Source organism: Pituophis catenifer, unplaced genomic scaffold, assembly GCF_029215685.1.
Source record: "Pituophis catenifer annectens isolate HBS135680 unplaced genomic scaffold, rPitCat1.0.hap2 SCAF_4, whole genome shotgun sequence".
In the NCBI taxonomy this organism is placed as follows: domain Eukaryota; kingdom Metazoa; phylum Chordata; class Lepidosauria; order Squamata; family Colubridae; genus Pituophis; species Pituophis catenifer.
The window spans coordinates 64,042,042-64,063,343 of record NW_027256884.1 but is presented as its reverse complement, the minus strand read 5'-3'; the positions used below and the strand labels follow the sequence as shown (position 1 = coordinate 64,063,343).

The 21,302-nt window shown below is 40.8% G+C and overlaps 1 protein-coding gene across 7 annotated transcripts in view; it reads left to right on the top strand.

The window, feature by feature from the left end:
• DMD (dystrophin) overlaps positions 1-21,302 on the top strand; it is a 2,096,968-nt gene that overhangs the window by 756,096 nt on the left and 1,319,570 nt on the right. For all 7 annotated transcript variants that reach the window (XM_070944209.1, XM_070944203.1, XM_070944204.1 and 4 more), the window contains exon 16: positions 19,912-20,087. In XM_070944209.1, coding sequence (XP_070800310.1) covers positions 19,912-20,087 — 176 coding nt within the window. The remainder of the gene's footprint in view (positions 1-19,911; positions 20,088-21,302) is intronic.

Sequence of the window (21,302 nt, the reverse complement as noted above, 5' to 3'; positions counted from 1 at the left end):
GTGCCTTTCATCCACCAGCAAAAATCAAAACACAGAACTTCAAAGCAATCATCAGTCAGTGAGTAATAATAATAAAAGATTAAAAGCCAAAAGGAAAGCCCAAAATCCAGTCTTCTCTTTTGTACATCTGTTTTGTACATCAGTCTACCAAAATGCCAAGGTCAACTATAGTCAGAGTTTCTTCCAAGTCAAAATCTTTTCCCTTCTGCCACTAGATGGCACTGCAGACTAGCTTTCAAGAACATAGTAAACTTTAAAGCAATCTTCAGTTTTGTTTTATCTTTCAAGAACACAGTAAGCTTTTTTAAAAACAATCTTCAAAGTTTTGTTTTCCCAGTTATCATCATTCCAACATTTGTGGGAGCGGATACACACCCACTCTCACTCCTCACTCTAAGCCCGTCTATTCTTATTTAATTTCCATTTGAATTCAAAGAGAAAAGTCTTTTGTAAAAATCAGAGTCTCTCTCACCTCAATGTCTCACGTTGCTTTCTTGTCATCCTCTTTCATTACTGCCACCACAGCTTCCTAGCAACTTCTAAGGTCACTTTCTCAGCAGTCCAGTTTGAGGAGCTTCTTCTGGTTCAGCCAGGGAGTTTGTGATCTCCCTATGCTGACCAGTCCATGCTCCCCTTGTTTATCATCCCTTCAGGATGACTTAGGTCACTTAGGACCCCTGGACTGCAGAAATATCTACGGGTCTTCAAGAGATCTTAAAGAATCTGATTTGCTGCTGTGACATTGGCCATGCCTCCAATTATAAATATGAATTATAAATATGAAGAAATTTACATCATATCCACACCCAACAGCAAGTCCCTCATTGACAGAAACACAGAAAACTTCGGAGATGATGGAATTAAGAAATTTTATACAATCACTTCATGATGATTTAAAACAGGAAATGAAAGAAATGAAAGCCATGATTGGGAAAAATGAAGAGAGAATCCAGAAAGTAGAAGAAAAAGCAGAAATGACAGAAAAGAAAGTTGAGAAATTAGAAGAAAAATTGGCACCAACTGAAAAGTCAATTATCCTGTTGGAGATGGAGCATTCTGAGTTTTACTTAAGATTTCAAAATATAGAGGAAGAAAAAGGAGAAAATTTACCTGAAATGATTGCTGAGATATTATCAGAAATTTTGGAACAATCCAAGGAAAAGATCTTAAACAAGATTGACGATGCCTTCAGAGTATACACAATATATGCAATGAGGAACAAACTACCGAGAGAAGTACATGTAAGATTTACAAAGAAGGCAGTGAAAACAGAAATATTACAAGCAGCAAGAAATACAGCACTGAAACACAAAGATAAAGAAATTGTGGTTTTAAGACAAATACCTAGAAGAGTTAGAGAATTAAGGAGAGAATATCAGTTTCTAACAAAGTTCCTAATATTCAAAGGAGTGAATTTTAGATGGTTAATACTGGAAGGAATTTTGGTGACATGGCAAGAACAAAGACATAGACTTGACTCCATTGAAAAAGCAAAGCTATTTTATCAACAATTTTGTGGCCCACTAGAAGAAGACTTTGGAGCAATAGGAGAGACAAAGCAAAAAGATGAAGAAAAAGATAAAGATGAAAAAGCAAAGGAAGAAAGAGCCCTAAAAGAACGAGCGAGATCTAAAGATCCAATGGAACAAAGAGAGACAAGGGCGATGAAGTCAAAATCTAGTAACAAGTAAAACATGGAAGAAGAAATTAAAGCAATATCTTTAAATGTAAATGGAGTGAATGCGGTGATAAAAAGAAACAGAACTTTATCTAAATTAAACAGCTTGAAGGTGCACATTATATGCCTACAAGAAGTACATATTAGAAAACAACATTTAAAATTATTACAATATCCAAAGTTAGGAGTTCTATTTACATCATTGATACAACAAAGCAAAAGAGTAGTGGTGTTGTATATTAAAGAAAAATTAGAACCTAAATTACTTTTTGAGGATAAAGAGGGCAGGATTCTGATGGTGGAAATAAAAATGAACTTTAAACAAATATTTTTGATAGCAATATATGCACCAAATGGAAAACAAGAAGAATTTTATTGGAGATTACACAGAAAAAATTTAGAATTGGACTATGAATATATATGTATAATGCGTGATTTTAATGCTGTAACAAATGTGGATCTGGACTATAAAACAATGAAGACAAATAAAAAATCCAGAAGAATTTGCTGAAATCTTTTTTTACAATGATAGAAGAGTTGAGTATTCAAGATATTTGGAGACAAAAACACCTGAAAGAAAACCAGTATACTTTTTATTCAAATAGACATTTATTGTGGTCAAGGAGAGACATGATATGGATGTCAACAGAACTTATAGATAATATACAAGAAGTAAATATTGGTCCAAATATTTGGGTGACAATGACAATAATATGGAAAGGAAAGAAGAAAAAGACAAGATGGACTTTGAATGCAACAATATTAAATGAAAAGGACTTTCAACAATTTATGGAAAAAGAATTAGAATTTTTCTTTAAAATAAATAAGAAAGAAGATACATCACTTCAGAACGTATGGGATACAATGAAAGCCTATATTAGAGGTTTGGCAATAACGTATTTGGGAAGAAAGAATAAAAAGAAAAGACAAAAACAGATAAGATTGGAAGAGAAGTATAAGAACCTAGAGAAAGAATTCTAAAAAGATATCCAAAATAAAAAAATTAAGAAGCTTATGGAACTGAAAAAACCATAAATAAATGTAAATGAACAGGAATCATTAGCAAACAAATTAAGAGCATCTAAACAGAATTTTTTTGAAAATGCAAACAAACCAGGAAAGTGGTTAGCATATAAATTAAAAAAAGAGAAGGAGAAGAAAATAATAAAATATTTACAAGATGAAGAGGGGAAATTACACTATAGAAATGAAGAAAAGAAGATCGTAATTCAAAAATATTATGGAAAACTTTATTCCCAAGAAAAGATCTCAGAGGAAGCGATAATAAAATATTTGGAAAAATTATATTTACCTAAAATACCAGAACAGGGAATGTTAGAAGACAGAATAACAATGAAGGAATTAACAGAAGCGATAAAAGGACAAAAAAATGGGAAAGTACCAGGACCGGATAGGCTACCAGCTGAACTATATAAAACATTACAAGAAGGGATGAGTAATGTAATATTGGAACTATTTAATGAATTAGTAATGAAGGCAAGAATACTAGACTCATGGAGAGAGGCTTATTTAACACTTATACCTAAAGAAGATACAGACCCACAATTGATAAAAAAAACTATAGACCGATTTCATTGGTAAATGTGGATTATATTTTGCCTCAATAATGGCAAATAGATTTAAAAAACTGTTAGATGAATTTATTCATATGGACTAAAATGGATTTTTAAAAGCAAATTAGAGACAATATGAGGATAATTTTGAATACTTTTGAATATTATGAGACACATTCAGAAAAACAAATGGCGATGATGTTTCTAGACGCCCAAAAAGCTTTTGACAATGTGAACTGGCAATTTATGACAGAACAACTGCAGAGAATGGACTTTGGGGATAGATTTATAAACACTGTAAAAACGATTTATGATAGACAATCTGCTAAGATAATGATGAATGGAGAAATGACAGAAAATATTATTATTATGAAGGGCGCTAGACAAGAATGTCCTTTATCACCATTGCTGTTTATTTTGACTTTAGAAATTTTAAACAGAAATATTAGGTGAAATGAAGAGATAAAAGGGATAAAAATAAAAAAAGAAGAGTATAAATTTCAAGCTTTTGCAGATGACTTAGTATTCATCTTGGAGGAACCACAAACAACAGGTCCAAAATTACTAGAACAAATAGAGAATTATGGAAAGGTGTCTGGTCTAAAAATAAAGATAAAATGAAAATTCTGGTGCAAAATATTACAGAAAAACACAAAAGAGAGATAGAAGAGAATCTAGATATACAAGTGGTGGAAAAAAGTTAAATACCTAGGAGTATATCTAACTTCAAGATATGTAACAATAAAAGAGGATAATTATTATAGATTAAAACAACAAATTGAGAAAGACTTGGAGAAGTGGAAAAACCTTCAATTTATTTTATTTATTTATTTTATTGAATTTCTATACCGCCCTTCTCCCGAAGGACTCAGGGTGGTGTACAGTCAGAAATAAAACCATAACAATATAAAAATTAAAAGCAATTAAAACAATTAAATAAATTGGCCAAAAACTCTAATAAAACAACCCATTAAAATAATTAGGCCAGCCCTGCTTGTTGGAATAATAATGTTTTTAGGGCGTGATGAAAGGTACAAAGGTCGGGAATCCTACGAATCTCTGGGGGCAGCTCATTCCAGAGGGTAGGGGCCCCCACAGAATGCTCTCCCCCTGGGGGTCGTCAGCCGACATTGCCTAGCTGACAGCATCTGGAGGAGCCCCTCTCTGTAGGAGCGTACCGGTCGATGGGAGGCTATTGGTGGCAGAAGGCAGTCTTGTAAATACCCAGGTCCCAAGCCATGGAGTGCTTTAAAGGTAGCAACCAGCACCTTGAATCACACCCGGAAAACCGCATTCTGGACCAGTTGGAGCCTCCGGGTGCTCTTCAGGGGGAGCCCCATGTAGAGAGTGTTACAATAGTCCAGACGGGAGGTGACGAGGGCGTGAGTGACTGTGCGTAAGGAGTCCTGGTGCAGAAAGGGACGCAACTGGTAAATCAGGTGAACCTGATAAAAAGCCCCCCCTGGCAACAGCCGTCAGGTGGTCTTCTAAGGACAGCTGTGAGTCCAGGAGGACACCCAAGTTGCGAGCCCTCTCTGAGGGAGTCAAGGTCTCACCCCCAATAGTCAGTGATGGAGTCAACTGACTATGACGGGACGCCGGAAACCACAGCCACTTGGTCTTGGAAGGGTTGAATCTGAGCTTGTTCCTCCCCATTCAGATCCATACGGCTTCCAGGTCATCACTTCAAGGGCATCATTGGGGTGGCCCGGGGTGGAAATGTAGAGCTGAGTATCATCAGTGTACTGATGGAAATCCACCCCGAAGCCACGGATGATCTCGCCCAGCGGCTTCACATAAATGTTGAACAGGAGGGGCAAGAGGACTGACCCCTGTGGCACCCCGCAAACTAGGCGCCTTGGGATCGACCTCTGCCCCCCTGCCAACACAGACTGCGTATGGCCGGAGAGGAAGGAGGCAAACCACCGTAGAATGGTGCCGCCCACTCCTAACCCCTCCAGCCGGCGCAGCATGATACCATGGTCGATGGTATCAAAAGCCGCCGAGAGATCTAACAGGACCAGGACAGAGGATCAACCCCTGTCCCGAGCCCTCCAGAGATCATCAACCAATGCGAACAATGCCGTTTCTGTGTTATATCCAGGCCTGAAACCCGACTGGAACAGATCTAGATAGTCCGCTTCATCCAGGTGCTGAGGAAGCTGTTGTGCCACCACACTCTCAACAACCTTTGCCACAAAACGAAGGTTGGAGACAGGACGATAATTTGATAAAACAGCCGGGTCCAGGGAAGGCTTCTTGAGGAGGGGCTTCACCACTGCCTCATTCAAAGCGGCGGGAAAGAAACCCTCACTCAAAGAAGCATTAATAATCCCCTGGAGCCAGCCTCGTGTAACCTCCCGGGAAGCCAGCACCAACCAGGAGGGACACAGGTCCAACAAACATGTGGTTGCATTCAGCTTACCCAGGATCCTGTCCACGTCCTCAGGAGTCACAAGGTCAAACTCCTCCCAGCTAACACTCTCAAGACCTCCATTACCCCATCTGAACCCATCCAGTTGGAGTCCAAGCCTTCCCGAATCTTAGTGATTTTGTCATGCAGATATTGCACAAAATCCTCAGCCCTACCCTGCAAGGGGTCTTCCCGCGCTCCTGTATGGAGTAGGGAATGGGTCACTCTAAACAGGGCAGCTGGGCGATTATCCACAGACGCAATCAGAGCAGAAAAATAATTAAATTTTGCCGCTTTGATCGCCACTAGGTAGGTCTTAATATGAGACCTCACCAGTGTTCGGTCAGATTCGGAACGGCTGGCCCTCCAACCGCTCTCCAGGCGTCTTTTCTGACACTTCAACTCTCTCAGCTACTCAAGAGAACCAAGGAGCCAATTGAGATCGGCGCCGAGTCAGAGGCTGCAAAGGCAGATGCGGTCCAAAGCCCCAGTGGCCACCCTGTCCCAGGCAGCCACTAGTTCTTCAGTCGAGTCGTGAGCCAGAACCTCAAGGAATGGCTCAAACTCCGTCCGGAACCTCTCCGGGTCCATCAGGCGCCTGGGGCGGAAACATCTAACCGGTTCCGTCTCCCTACGGCGAGGGGTAGCGGTTCGAAGATCCAGTTGAAGGAGTGAATGATCATGACAAGGGTTATGTAACTAAATCCCCTATTTCCAGATCATTCTGCCACTGACCAGAGACAAAAATCAGATCCAGAGTGTGTCCCCCCATGTGAGTAGGGCCTTGAACTAACTGGGTCAGGTCCAAGGCCATCATGGAAGCCATGAACTCATGGGCTGCCATTGACGTGTTACCGACCGATGGCAGGTTGAAATCCCCCACGACTATTAGCCTGGGGGTATCAACCGCCACCCCGGCTATCACGTCAGGCAGCTTGGACAGGGCCACTGCCACATAGCAGGGAGCCAGGTACGTGATCAGCAGGCCCACCTGCATCCCACGGCCCCACTTCACAAGGAGGGACTCACATCTGGCTGTCTGAGGAACAGTGGTCTCCCTCGGACATAGATCTTCGTTAATAACAACCGCTACCCCCCCCCGCCCCTCCCCTGGGTCCTCGGCTGATGGAATGCCCGGAAACCTGGTGGGCACATTTCTACAAGGGTCACCCCCCTTTCCGGGCCCAACCAGGTCTCTGTGATACCCACCAGGTCCGTTCCCCCCTCCTGAATAAGATCATAAATGAGGGGGGCTTTATTTACCACAGACCTGGGGTTACATAATATCAGCCGGAGGTCCAGGCCCTGAGGATCTGAACCACCTGGGGAACAAGAAAGGCATTGGAGACCGGAGTGCACAATCGCTCAAAGGTAGCAAGTGCGCACTCCCGAAACATGATATGGCCCCCTGCTACCCCCATATCTGCCCCTCCCACCTACAGTACTGATTGAACAACCCTCCCTGGATTGTCACTAATGGAAAGGATTGCAATAATAAAGATGAATATATTACCAAGATTATTATTTATATTTCAGACAGTACCGATAAAAATTGAAAAGACTTATTTTCAACAGCTTAATAAGATAATAAGGAAATTTATATGGCAAGGGAAAAAAGCAAAAATAAGCATAAAAATGCTTCATGACATGAGACTACATGGAGGATTTGGGTTACCGAACTGGGAATTGTATTACCAGGCAGCAGCATTGACTTGGATGAAGGAATGGGTTGAATTAAGAAATACAAGACTATTAACCCTGGAAGGTCATGATTTACAATTGGGATGACATGCATTTTTATGGTATGGTAGAAATAAGATACATACATATTTTCATAGACATTATATAAGGAATGCATTGCTATTGGTATGGGAGAAGGTCAAAGATAAATATTATCTGAAAATACCAATATGGTTATCAACAATGGAAGCTTTGATACATCCAAATGTTTTTAATATTGGAAATATTGTTAGATATAAGGAGATGGATTGGTATATGTACATGCAGATGCAAACAAGATATGAAAAAGATGCTAAATTATATGGTTTTAACTTAGAAAAAACAGAGTTGGGTGGGATACTCATGGGAACAGTGGATAAATTAATTTTAAAAATCTATATTTTTTTACTAGGCATTGAACTGGAGGAGTAGCAAGTAAAGGAAACAATGATAGCCTGGGCAAAGAATTTTGGACATTCAATAGTTCTAGATAAATGGCAACTGTTAGGATATGGTGTAAGCCTAACAGGTTGTCCAGGCAATATATGGACAATATATGTGTTCTATGACTTTAACATAGCTGACTTTGTATAAATATACAAAAGTATGAAGGCTATTGCTTAACACATTGTAAGCCGCCCTGAGTCTCCGGAGAAGGGCGGCATATAAATCAAATTAAAAAAAAAAAACATGAATATGTATTCTATGACTTTAAGAAGTACTGCTGAGTCATTGTAATGCTGACTCATTGTATCCTAATTGGATAAGCTCTGTTGTAACTGTATTTAAGAAGAGAGCTGAAATGTAGTCATTGATGATATGCTACCATCGTGTGTGGAGATGCTATCATCGTGACCAGTTACCAGTGTGTATGTGCTGCTGTTTATTACCTACTGCTGTTTTGTATGTAAGAAGATTTTTGTATCACTGGACTGATTTGACTGGCAAAGACTTGGATTGTTTAAAGACTATGAGATTGTTCTTCACTATAAAGTAAAAACTTTGATAAACCAGTTTGTATGTATTTTATTCATCGCTCTCAGCACCGTTTCCCTGTGCTCTACGCTCTGCTGGTTGGTTAACACAACAATATCCTTAACAGCAACAGTTATGGGAAAGGAATTATAAATTAACAATGTCTACTGCATATAAGGAAAATCAATCTAAAATGTTTTATAGATGGCATATGCCCCCTGAGAAACTGGCAAAAATGTTTAAAGATAAATCAGCTAAATGTTGGAAATGTCACCAGTTACCAGGTTCTTATTACCAAATGTGGTGGACATGTCCAGAAGCAAAAAATTATTGGAATAGAATTAAGATATGGCTGGAAGAAATGATACATCAACGTATTGATTTAAAACCAGAACTGTTCCTATTGGGTATCCTGCCAGAAAAAAATAGCAAAGAAAATATTTATTTGATTATACATGTAATAATGTCTGCAAGGATTGTTTATGCACAACACTGGAAAGCAGAGAAAATACCTTTGGAAGGAGAAGTAATTAAAAAAAATTAGATTGTGCAGAAATGAATAGATTGACTCTGATGATTAAAGAAAGAGAAGATTCAGAATACTTTATAGAATCAATTCTTCTATTGGTTAGAAAAGAGATACAAATAAGTAAATTAATATTTGTGTATAAAAATGTCACAATCAGAATATTTTGTTAGTGATGAATTGTTGTAATTGATTTGATGAGAATGAAGACAGAAGAAATAACAAAAAGAAGAACAATTGGAGACAACACTAAGATGTCACACGGAAGGAATGACTGATGTATTAAATGTTTGTTTTAAAAAAACAAAAAAACAAAACAAAACAACAAATTGGCAGGTGCCACCTGGCTGGGCCTACCAACCAGGGCATGGCTGGGTCCAAGCTCAGTGGACCCCCACAGCTGTACCACCACTGCCTCCACTGCCAGCCCAGGCTGCCGCTCCTTCACGTTTCAGAGCTACCTTCGACAGAGACCCAGATAAATGGGCATTCTACATGAACAGGGCGTGGACCCACATTGATGAGTATGGAGGTGACTACCCCCATGATATAGCGATAATCCTGGCCATCATTGACAACCTAACAAGAGAAGCAGCAGAGTGGGTGACCCAACTGTATGACAAAGATGTGTCAGACCTGGGAAGCATCAATGTTTTCCTGCAGGAGCTGAGGACCAGATTCAAGGATGAATCCCAAGCCCAGGAAGCTGAGGAGGAAATCAAGGAGATCAAGCAAAGAGGCTGCCCAGCCAAAGAGTACGTCTGTTGTGGTCTGCCGGTGGCCTGCAGAGCTAGCAGCAGAGTCAGACAGTGAGGAGGTTGGGGAGGAACATGGACCAGTCCTGGAGTCCAGGTAAGGCTCGGACAAGGGCTCTGCATTTGAGGCAGAGAGGGGGCCAGGGCCATCTGGGAGTTATGTGCTGCCTCCAGAGCCTCCAGAGTCAGACATCAGCGAGGCAGAGGAACAGGGGGAGCCTGTTCCCAGTGCGTGCATGCGTAGAGCTGCCAGAAGGCAAGAAGAGTTAAGACAAAAGGGATGACTCAGGAGTAGGGCTTGGAGATGATTGCCCCCTCCTATAAGACATAAAGGAGTGGCAAAGGCATGTGAGCCTTTGCAGGAAGCAATTTTGTTTGTTCTGGTCAGTTTAAATTCTGAAGCTCCATTTTGACTCTGTGCTCCATGTGGCCTTACAAAGTTAATTGCCAATTAGGTCTTTGGCAGCATGTCAACAGAGATAAAGGAAGCCTAGGACAGAACAGTGTTTGAGAATTCAGAAAGTTGCTGGTAAGCTACAGCAATGGTCTGAGCAACTCCTGGTCTACTTTTTTAAAGAAGGCTTGGACAAGGAGCTGCTTCACACTTGCATCTGCCGAGGGGTTCCCGACTGGATCCACGAGTGGTACTGGATGGCAGTGACCATGGACCTCGAGCTCCATTGGCACAAGAAGGGAGGATTGGCCAATAAGAACCTCAAAAGTCAACCTGAATGGTGACAACTCATCCGGTGATCCAGCCCCGCCAAAGGAAAGAGCAGCCAAGGGGAGCCTCTATGATTAAATGCTTCTGATGTGGCCAGCAAGGCCACTGAGCAGCTGAGTGCCTGGCTCCAGCCTCTGTTGCACAAGCAAGGACCTCAGAGTCAGCCAAACTGAAAAAATCACCACTAGGAATCAGGACAAAGCCCCTAGCCAACCCCATACGCTTCAAGCAAGCTGATGGGTCGCTGATAGGAGGAGTCCCCATCACGGTCCTCACCAAAGCAAACTCATAGGATTAGAAATGGGCCAGCACTGGGAGCTGATCCAGTGGCACCAAAAATGACAGAAGCAGTGATTCTGTCCTATAGACTGCTCCATAGAAATCGTACTAGGAGCAAGGCAAAGAGAACTAATAGAATACATTGACACCAACCTGACCTGGGGGTTCATACAGCCATCTAAATCCAGGGTAGCCACCCCAGTCCTCTTTAAAGAGAAAAAAAACAGGTTGAATAGGCTCTGTGTTGATTTTAGGGGAACTGATGCCATATATGTGGAAAACACATACCCACTTCCCCTCATGAAAGACATGCTGGGACACCTAACCAAGGGAAAAGTGTTCACCAAGTTAGACCTATGAGAGGCATACTACCGAGTGCAAATTAAGCAAGGAAACGAGTGGAAAGCTGTCTTCAACTGTCCCTTAGGGAGCTTCCAATTCAAAATAATGCTCTTTGGCTTGCAGGGAGTCTTTATGCAGCTGATAAATGAGGTGCTACATGAGCACCTGTATAAAGGAGTCCTCGTGTACCTGAACAACATTCTCATTTTCACTGAGACCTTGGAAGAGCATGTTAAATTGGTGTGCCAGGTGTTGAAAAAGCTACTTGTGGCCAAATTATATGCAAAGCTGTCAAAATGTGAATTCTACAAGACTAGCCTGGACTACCTGGGCTACCAAGTGTCAAATGAGGGCATAGTAATGGATCCAGCTAAAGTTAAAGTGGTCCTAGACTGGCAACCCCCTCACACATGAAAACAGCTTGAGAGCTTCTTGGGATTTACTAACTTCTATAGGCAATTCATTCCCTCCTTCACTGAAATTGCCTTGCCCATCACCGAGCTGTTAAAGACTGGAGGAGGCCCTCAGCAACCCCTAAAATGGACTTTAGAATGCCAAAAGGCATTCAAGGAACTAAAGACCCTATTCGCCAAGGAGCCAATCCTCATTGGCCAAGGAGCCCATTCTCCTTTCAGAGGAATACCAACAGCAACTTGCAACCCTGTGCATACAGCTCCAAAAAAATTGACAGAGACTGAGAGGAGATGGGTGGTGTGGTAGAAGGAAGCCTGCATGGTCCAATGGGTCCTACTGACCTGGAGACACTTTCTGGAGGGCAATCATGTCCTGTTTGAAGTGTGGACTGATCATAAGAACCTATAGGCACTCAAAACCCCACAAAGACCCCCCACAAAGCAAGTTTATTGGACACAGTATTTCAAATGGTTCAGCTTCAAGCTAAAATACATCTCAGGGGTGAAAAACTTCCTGGCAGATGCCCTATCATACAAATCACAGTACAATAGTAAACCCGAGAAGGTGGTTCATGCTATGATTTCCCCCTCTCAGCCTGCCTCACAAGTCATAACCAGAGGGCAGGCCAGATGACAAAGAACTGCAGACAGGGTGGGGAATGACCAAAAAACTAAGGGATGAACTGCCAGGCGACCCATGGTATAGCGACCACAAAGAAGCCCTGTCCCTAAGAAATGGACTAGCCTGGAAAGGCTCAAAGCTGTATTTGCCCAATAGCCTGCAACTCCAAGTACTCCAGCAGAATCATGATTCTAAGCAGGCAGGGCACTTTGGCTATTTGAAAACTCTGCACTTGGTGTGAAGGCAATTTTGGTGGCCAAAGATGAAGAAAGACATTGAGGACTATGTCAAAAGCTATGCCATTTGTGCAGTCATGAAGAAAAGGCCAGGGAAACCCCCAGGGTTGCTCCAGCAGGTGGCAGATCCATCCTGACCCTGGGGGGAGATTGCCATGGATTTCATTTTTGAGCTCCCTGAGAGTGGGGGGAATACAGTTATTTGGACCATAATAGATTTGTTGTCAAAGCAAGCCCATTTCATAATTGCCTATGGCTCCCATCAGTGAAAAAGCTGGCCAGACTGTTCATAAAGGAGATTTATAGATTGCATAGTGTTCCCCACAGGATCATCTCCAATAGGGGGGGGGGTCCAATTCACAGCTAAATTCTGGAGGGAGTTCATTAGGTCCATTGGGTCCTTGCAGGGGTTTAGCTCAGCATTTCATCCAAGTACCAATGGGACTATAGAATGCACAAATGCCATGGTGGAACAGTATTTGAGGTGCTATGTGAATTATCAGTAGTCTAATTGGGCAGAGTTACTGCCATTCGCTGAGGTGGCATACAATAAGGCAATGCAGCACTGGTCTGACCCCTTTTCAGCAGCACTGGTCTGACCCCTTTTCAGGTCACCAGTGGCATGGAATTCGTCCCGATGCCTGAACTCTCCAGGGATCCCCCCTCATCCATGTCACTAAATGAATGAATGGAGTCACTGAAAGAGGCGTGGAGAAACACTAAGCAGGCTTTACAAGAAGTGGCAAAAATCCATAAAATACAAGCCGACAAATGCTGCAGCCCCCAAGTGCCATTCCGTGTGGGGAGCAAGATTTACCTCTCAATGAAGAACCTAAAATTAAAACTCCCTAGCAAAAAACTAGGACCATAGTTCATAGGGCCTTTCCCTATAGTGAAAATAATCAACCCTGTTACGGTACAGCTTAAACTCCCTCGCTTGTTAGGGAAAGTGCATCCGGTCTTTCACAGCAGTTATTAAAGCCGGCAGACCATAGCCCCATCTGGATAGAAATCGAGATGGGCAAGATTGAGTGATGTTTTTGGAGAATAAATGAAAACTTGTTCAGATATGAAAAAAATATAATAGAACTTAAAAAGCACTTGAAAGAATTTTTTGAAATAAATTTGAATAAAGGTACCCCAATTGAAATTGTGTGGGATGCGAGCAAAGCTTATATGAGAGGGGTGCTTATCTACATGAACTCTAAACATAGATTGATTCGACAAAAGAAAAGATCTGAATTGGAAGTAGAAATAAAGAACAAAGAACAGCTACTTATTAAAAACCCAACAGATGAAAGAATACGTGGTGTTATAAAACTTTTGAAAGACCAATTTCAAATGCTTATGGCGGAACAAGTTGCAACAAACTTACAATATGCGAAGCATAATACATTTTGTAATGCAAATAAACCGGGCAGATGGTTGGCCTACACATTAAGGAAAAAGCAGAGTACACAGACTATTGATAGTATTGATGTTGGAGGGAAGAAATCTTTCAACAAAAATTAATTAAAGAAGCTTTTGTGGATTATTATACTAAACTATATGCTAAAGATGATGTGCAGAATGGACTTATAGAAAAATACTTAGATAATAAAAAAGTTACAAAAATTACCGACCAACAAAAGGAAAGAATGAATTATCCTATAACAGAGGAGGAGATAATAGTAGCAATTAAACAATTAAAAACAGCTAAAGCTCCTGGAACGGATGGATTGACTGCAGTGTATTATAAAAATTTGCAAGCAGAAATGGTGGAACAACTTAGAGATCTATTTTGTAATATTCAACAAGGGGGTAAAATACCCCCATCATGGACAACAGCTTATATTTCTCTGATACCAAAAGAGCAAGCAGGTCCAAAAAAACCGGAGAATTATAGACCAATATCTCTTCTGAATACTGATTATAAAATTTATGCAAAAGTATTAGCCAACAGGTTGATGCCAGTAATTCAAAAGGTGATTCATGATGATCAAGCGGGATTTATCGAGGGTAGATATATGAAGGACAATGTAAGGCAAGTAATAGACTTATTGGAATATCTTGAGAAGAATAAACAGATCCCTGCAGTGCTGGTCTTCCTGGATGCAGAGAAGGCCTTTGATAGAGTGGACTGGAATTTTCTACTAAAGACTTTAAAAAAGATGGACTTTGGGGATCAATTTATACAGGCGGTCTCAGCAATTTACCAAGAGCAAAAGGCACAGATTATTATTAATGGAAGTTTGACAACAGAGTTTAAAATTGAAAAAGGAACAAGACAGGGATGTCCGCTGTCCCCATTGTTATTTATTTTAACACTAGAAGTCTTGTTAAATACAATACGGGACTCTAATGTCTTGAAAGGTATAATGATAAGGCAAGAGGATTACAGAATAAAGGCATTTGCAGATGATCTGGTCGTTACCCTAACACAGCCAATGGAATCAATAATCCAGATGAAGGACATTATACAAGACTATGGTAAAGTTTCAGGATTTAGATTGAATCAGAAAAAAACTAAGATGATAGTTAAAAATATGACACAAGATCGTAAACACGAGCTTGAAAGGAGGGCAGGTTTTGAGATTGTACCAAAGGTAAAATATCTAGGAGTTTAGGTTGCAGAATCAAACATGAAATGGTTTCAAAATAATTATGAGGTGTTGTGGCGAGAGGTGCAGAAAGATATGGAGACATGGAAAAAACTGCAGCTGTCTCTACTTGGAAGAATAGCAGCAGTTAAGATGAACATTTTGCCAAGATTTCTTTTTCTGTTTCAAATGATTCCAGTGCTTAAAAGTGATAAACAACTGAAAATGTTGCAAACTGGAGTGAATAAGTTTGTCTGGAACGAGAAAAAACCGAGAGTGAAATTGAAAATTATGCAAGATGTTCCAGAAAGGGGAGGTCTTAAACTTCCAAACCTACAGTTATATTATGATGCAGCAGCTTTGACTTTAACAAGTGACTGGTTTGGAAGGAAAAAGACTGGAATATTGAACATAGAAAGTTTTGATCTGGAATTTGGATGGCATGCTTACCTATTTTATGATAACAAAGTGGATAAAGTATTTAAAAGCCATATACTTAGAGACTCTTTGATGAGAGTTTGGAAGAAGCACCGATTCAAATGGGATTATAAAATACCGCTATGGCTGGATCTTGGTCATATTATGTGGAATACAAATATAATGTCACTCGGGGGGGGTTTATACAAAGAGGTTCTTTTTACAGATGCGGGCAGATGGCAGTTGAAGACATTACAGACACTGTTGGATGAAGGGATTAACTTAACTTGGTTACAATATAATCAATTACAATTGAGATGGAAAGAGGACCAAAAAACTGGAATTATGTTGCATGAGGAAGAATTGGTTAGACACATAAAAGAGAAAGGTCCAATGCATATTAAAAGGCTTTATAATGTTTTGTTAGAAAGGGATTCAGAAACTGAATTAGTTAAAGATTGTATGATTAAGTGGGCACAAAATTTTGAAGAACCAGTGATGCTGGAAACATGGGAAAAAATTTGGGTTCAGAACGTTAAATTTACACAGTCGCAGAATTTGAGGGAAAATTTCTATAAAATGTTTTATAGATGGCATTTAGACCCCAAAAAATTGTTGTGTATGTACTCTAATGTTCAGCCAAAATGTTGGAGATGTGATTGTTTAGATGCTACATATTATCATGTTTGGTGGACTTGTAGGAAAGTTAAGGCTTTTTGGTTAAAAATTTGGTGGGTCATGCAGAATGTTTTGAAGAAAAAAATTCAATTTTCTCCACAACTGTTTTTATTGGGTATAGTTAAGGGTTTTACATTGGGTGAAACAAAATTGATATTGTATATGATAACAGCAGCAAGATTGTTGATAGGTAAATACTGGAAAAATGAAGCTTTGCCCACTATCGAGGAATGGACTTTGAAGATGGCCAGTTTTGCAGAGATGGCGAAGATTTCAGCATACTTAAAAGATTGTTCACAAGAGACTTATGAATGGGAATGGAAAAAGTGGATAGATTACGTTCAGAACAAATATCAAACTAGGAAGTATCAAATAGCTTTCATTTGAAAATGATATATCAAGATAGTAATATTTCAATGTAATGAAGATAAAAAAAAATTTATAAAGGGGAGGGAGGGGTTCAAGTTTTATATAAGTTTTATACTAAGGGGGGTTTTTTACCTGACATGAGTATATTGTGTGGAGGTCCAGGGGGAGGGGAGGGTTAGGGAGGGTTAGGGAGGTTGGGAAGTTTGGGGTGGGTTGAGTGGGGGGGAAAGGGGTGAAAATGTAATTGTAAAACTTTTGCAATAAAAAAAAAAAAAAAAGCCGGCAGTAGGCTTTCAGATCAGGCTGGTAGATTGGGCCCTGAAACCAATAACGGTGCAAGGGGAAACAAGGTAAAGAGAATCCTGGATTCTAAATTACATAGGGGCTAGTTGCAGTACCTAGTGCAATGGAAGGGGTACCCACCGAAGCCACCTGGGTCAAAAACTGGGATGTGAAGGCAGATAGATTGGTCAAACAGTTTCATGACAAATACCCCCAGAAACCTAGGGGCCCTCCAGGGAGAGGAAGGGGAGGTTAGGCTGAACCTTGAGTAACCTCTATGTGATTTCTTTTCTTTGCAGGAAGTCCTTTTCAATTAAGGGTTAGGGTTCAACCCTGAAGCTAAGCTGACCTAAGCTGCCACACTGGAGCTGAGGGATAGGGAGGGGGGAATAGAAATAGCTGGGGTTTTGTAGCCAAAACAAAATAATTTCTCCTGGGAACCAAGGACATTCCCACAGGTGGCCGTAGAGAGGAGGAGTGAAGTTACCAGGCAACCAGATTGGACCATGTGACTGATTGTTTGGGAAATGGGAAAAACTTTTACTTTTAATTAGGTGAAAACCACAAGAACATTCAGAGTTGGTTTTCACCAGACTGTGCCAATATGATATGTCCAATAAAACTATTCTTTGAGGAATCTACCTGCCTCGGAGTCCTTTTTGCTATGGGTGTATTACTTGGAACCCAGACAATATGAATAGAAGGCTTTGGTGCTAAGCAGACAGATGAATGAATAGATAGATGATAGGTGGAACTTGCTCTGAGAATTATGAAAGAGGTAGAAAAAAATCCTTCCATGTCCTGCCTCAGTGAGGGAGAATACCTGCCTTTTATTGTTTTTGTTGTATTTATTTATTTATTTATTTATTTATTTATTTATTTATTTATTTAATTGGATTTATATGCCGCCCTATCTCCACAGGACTCAGGGCGGCTCACAACAATAAACAAAACAAACAGATGGTTAAAAACAAAGTCCGTGATAAAATTGACAAAAAATCCAATAAAACCCCATTAAGTTAAGGGCCTTGGTAGTACAGTGGTCTAAAGCACCCTGTTATTAACACAGCTGCCTGCAATTACTGCAGGTTCGAATCTTACCAGGCTCAAGGTTGACTCAGCCTTCCATCCTTTCTAAGATAGGTTAAATGAGGACCCAGTTTGTGGGGGCAATAAGCTAACTTTGTATAAATATACAAAAAGTATGAAGGCTATTGCTTAACGCATTGTAAGCCACCTTGAGTCTCCGGAGAAGGGCGGCATATAAATCAATTTAAAAAAAAAAAGTTCTATTAAAAACCCCATCAGTCTAGATGAAATAGCCATGTTTTCAGCCCACGATGGAAGGAGCGAAGGTCGGGGGCCACCCGGAGCTCCAGAGGGAGTTGATTCCAAAGGGTGGGTGCGCCTACAGAGAAAGCTCTCTCCCTGGGGTCGCCAGCCAACATTGTCTGGCTGACAGCACCCTGAGTAGGCCCTCCCTGTGAGAGCACACCGGGCGATGGGAAGCTGTTGCTGGCAGCAGATGGTCCAGCAAATATCCCGGGCCTAAGCCATGTAGGGCTTTATAGGTGATCACCAGCACCTTGAATCTCACCCGGAGGGCAACCGGCAACCAATGCAAGTCGTGCAGGAGAGGTGTAACATGGAAGTGTCGGGACACTCCCATCACTACCTGCGCGGCTGCATTCTACACCAGCTGAAGCCTCCGAGTGGTCTTCAAGGGCAGCCCCATGTAGAGAGCATTGCAGTAGACAATACGGGAGGTGACGAGTGCATGAGTGACCATGTGTAGGGCATCTCGGTCCAAATAAGGGCGCAACTGGCACACCAGGCGAACCTGAGCAAATGCCCTCCTGATCACGGTCATAACATGATCTTCCAAATTTAACCGTGAATCCAGGAGGACGCCCAAGTTACGCGCCCTATCTACAGGGGGTAACACTTCACCCCCTATAGCCAGAGTTGGAATATCTTGTTCAAGCCAAGATGCCGGTACCCACAGCCACTCGGTCTTGGCAGGGTTGAGCCGAAGCCTGTTTCTCCCCATCCAAGTCCGTACCGCTTCCAGGCACTGGGACATCACGTTGAGGACATCACTGGGCTGGTTCGGGGTGGATATGAAAAGCTGGGATCATCAGCATACTGATGATACCTCACCCCGAAACCATGGATGACTTCCCCCAGTGGCTTCATATAAATATTGAACAGAAGAGGAGAGAGCACTGACCCCTGGGGCACCCCACAAGTGAGGGGCCTCAGGGCCGATCTCTGCCCCCCCACCAACACTGCCTGTGAGCGCCCCAAGAGGTAGGAGGAGAACCACCGTAGAACAGTGCTCCCCACCCCCAACCCCTCGAGGCATCGCAGCAGGGTACCAAAAACAAGATCGGACGTGTGTCCCCCCACATGGGTCGGACGCTGAATTATCTGAGTCAGGTCCATGGCTGCCATGGAAGCCATGAACTCCTGGGCCGCTCCCGACGCCCCACCCAGAGAAGGCAGATTGAAGTCCCTCAGCACAATAAGTCTGGGAAACTCAACCACCAGCCCCGATAGGACGTCGAGCAGCCCGGGCAGGGCCGTTGATATGCAGCTGAGCGATAAGTATGTAATCAACAGGCCCAACTGCCCTTGAGGGCCCCATCTCATGAGGAGGGACTCACACCCGTCTATCTGCGAAACAGGGACCTCCCGCAGAACCTGGGTCTCCCTAATAACAACTGCCACCGCCCCACCCCTACCCTAGGCTCTCGGCTGGTGCTCTCGGCTTTTTTACTAGAAGACAAAGAAATAATTGTTCTAAGATGGAGGAAAGAATCTTGAAATGGCATCAGGAATACATCTTTTTCCACTGAGTTCTCTAAATAATAACTTCAGTAATAAACATGGAAACAGAAAATAAAATGAAATGCTTGTGAAGATTTAACTGATTTTTTAAAAATCTTAGTTTAAAAAAAACATTTGCTTTTTCTCTGGTGAAGTAGCTATATTAAAAGGGGGGCAGGAGTATCCAAATATGTATATTTGTATAATTTGCCTTATACAATTAATCCTTTGTATTTTTTGCTTGTGCTTTACTTGGTACAAAATGTGCTACAATACATTCTGTTTGAGTTTGCTTCTCATTTTAATATTGACTTTTTCATGTCTTATTCACCTAGCATGAGTCAGATAAAACAATTTGGTTGCAGTACAATACAGTGTTGTTTTGTTCTGAAGTTCATGAACAAGAAAGAACAATTTCTCTTTATTTTCTATTACCACTCTAAACATCTTAATTAAAGCCTTTCAGGTAATGTGTGACCTCTGCTTCAATACTTCTCACAGATTTCACAAGCTGTTGCTGCTACTCAAACATCACTAACACAGACCACAGTAATGGAAACTGTGACTATGGTGACCACCAGAGAGCAGATCCTGGTTAAACATGGTAAAGAGGAGCTCCCACAAGTGCCAATTCCCAAGAAGAGGCAAATTGTTGTGGATTCAGAAATTAGGAAAAGGTAAGAACTGAATAAATGAAGACGCTTTTGTAAAAAAAAAAAAAAAATTGAAACCATCAATACTTAATATGTTTAATGTTTATTTTTTTAATTATTAGGTAGGTTTGTTTCGTTCTATGGAGAATTTTATAATAGGGATGGACAGCTTTTGTAATTAATAAATGGAAGTTTTGTTTTCTACTTACAGAAACTTTATCTGAAAGGTTTTGAAGCAAATACAAATTTTGTACCAGATTGTTATTTACTATACTATTTATACTTTACTTTTTATTACTTAGATAACTACTGCAGGCATCAAAAATTGCACAGTCAATAAATTGCCACAGAATTCCCCCCTAACAAAACAAAAACAAAAATGATTGCAGAGATAAAGAGTAATTTTCAAAAAAGACAAAATGCATTATTTATATATTATATATTTATCCCCTTTTTCAGAGTTATAATTGCATTTCATTTTCAACAATCCTGTGGTGAAGATTGAGTTGAGAAAGAACCCCATATCTGTCAGTGAGCACTTTGAAAATGTCTGAATACTAACAAGCCTGAAAAATAACCTCCCCTCCCCCCCCCAAAAAAAAATTGACTTGCTGCACAGGCATTAAGCTAACCTCAGATCAGAAAGCACCATCACGAAATCTTAAGGCTGTAGGCTAGACTAGGAAATTGAAAAAAAAAAAATTGCAGAGGGGAACATGCTCATTACTTTTTATTTCCAAGCTTTAATATTTTGCTGTGATAGGTTATTTCAGAAAAATATATCTTTCTAACACAATATATGTTATCACTAACATATATTCAGTGGTGGGATTCAGCCAGTTTGCATCACTTCGGGAGAACCGGTTGTTAACTTTTGGAGCACTTTGGCAAACAGGTTGTTGGAAGAAATCATTACAGCAGAGAACCGGATGTTAAATTACTTGAATCCCACCACTGCATATATTCCAGTGATAATAATATTTTTGTGTGATTTTTGCAGTATGTTGTAAACATAATAATAATATTTTAAAGCATGAAATCAGGAAATAAAAATTAATATGAGCACAAGATGCTTTATCCTGATGTTACTCTAATTTACTGTAGAATATTTATTAAAACATTCTTTGTCATTTTTTTAAAGAAGTGCCATAAAATAAGCAGGTCATTATTTGTTTTTCTTTCTGTTGTGGATTAATTAGACCAACACAACTTTTCTAGGTTAGTCAGAGACAGTATATT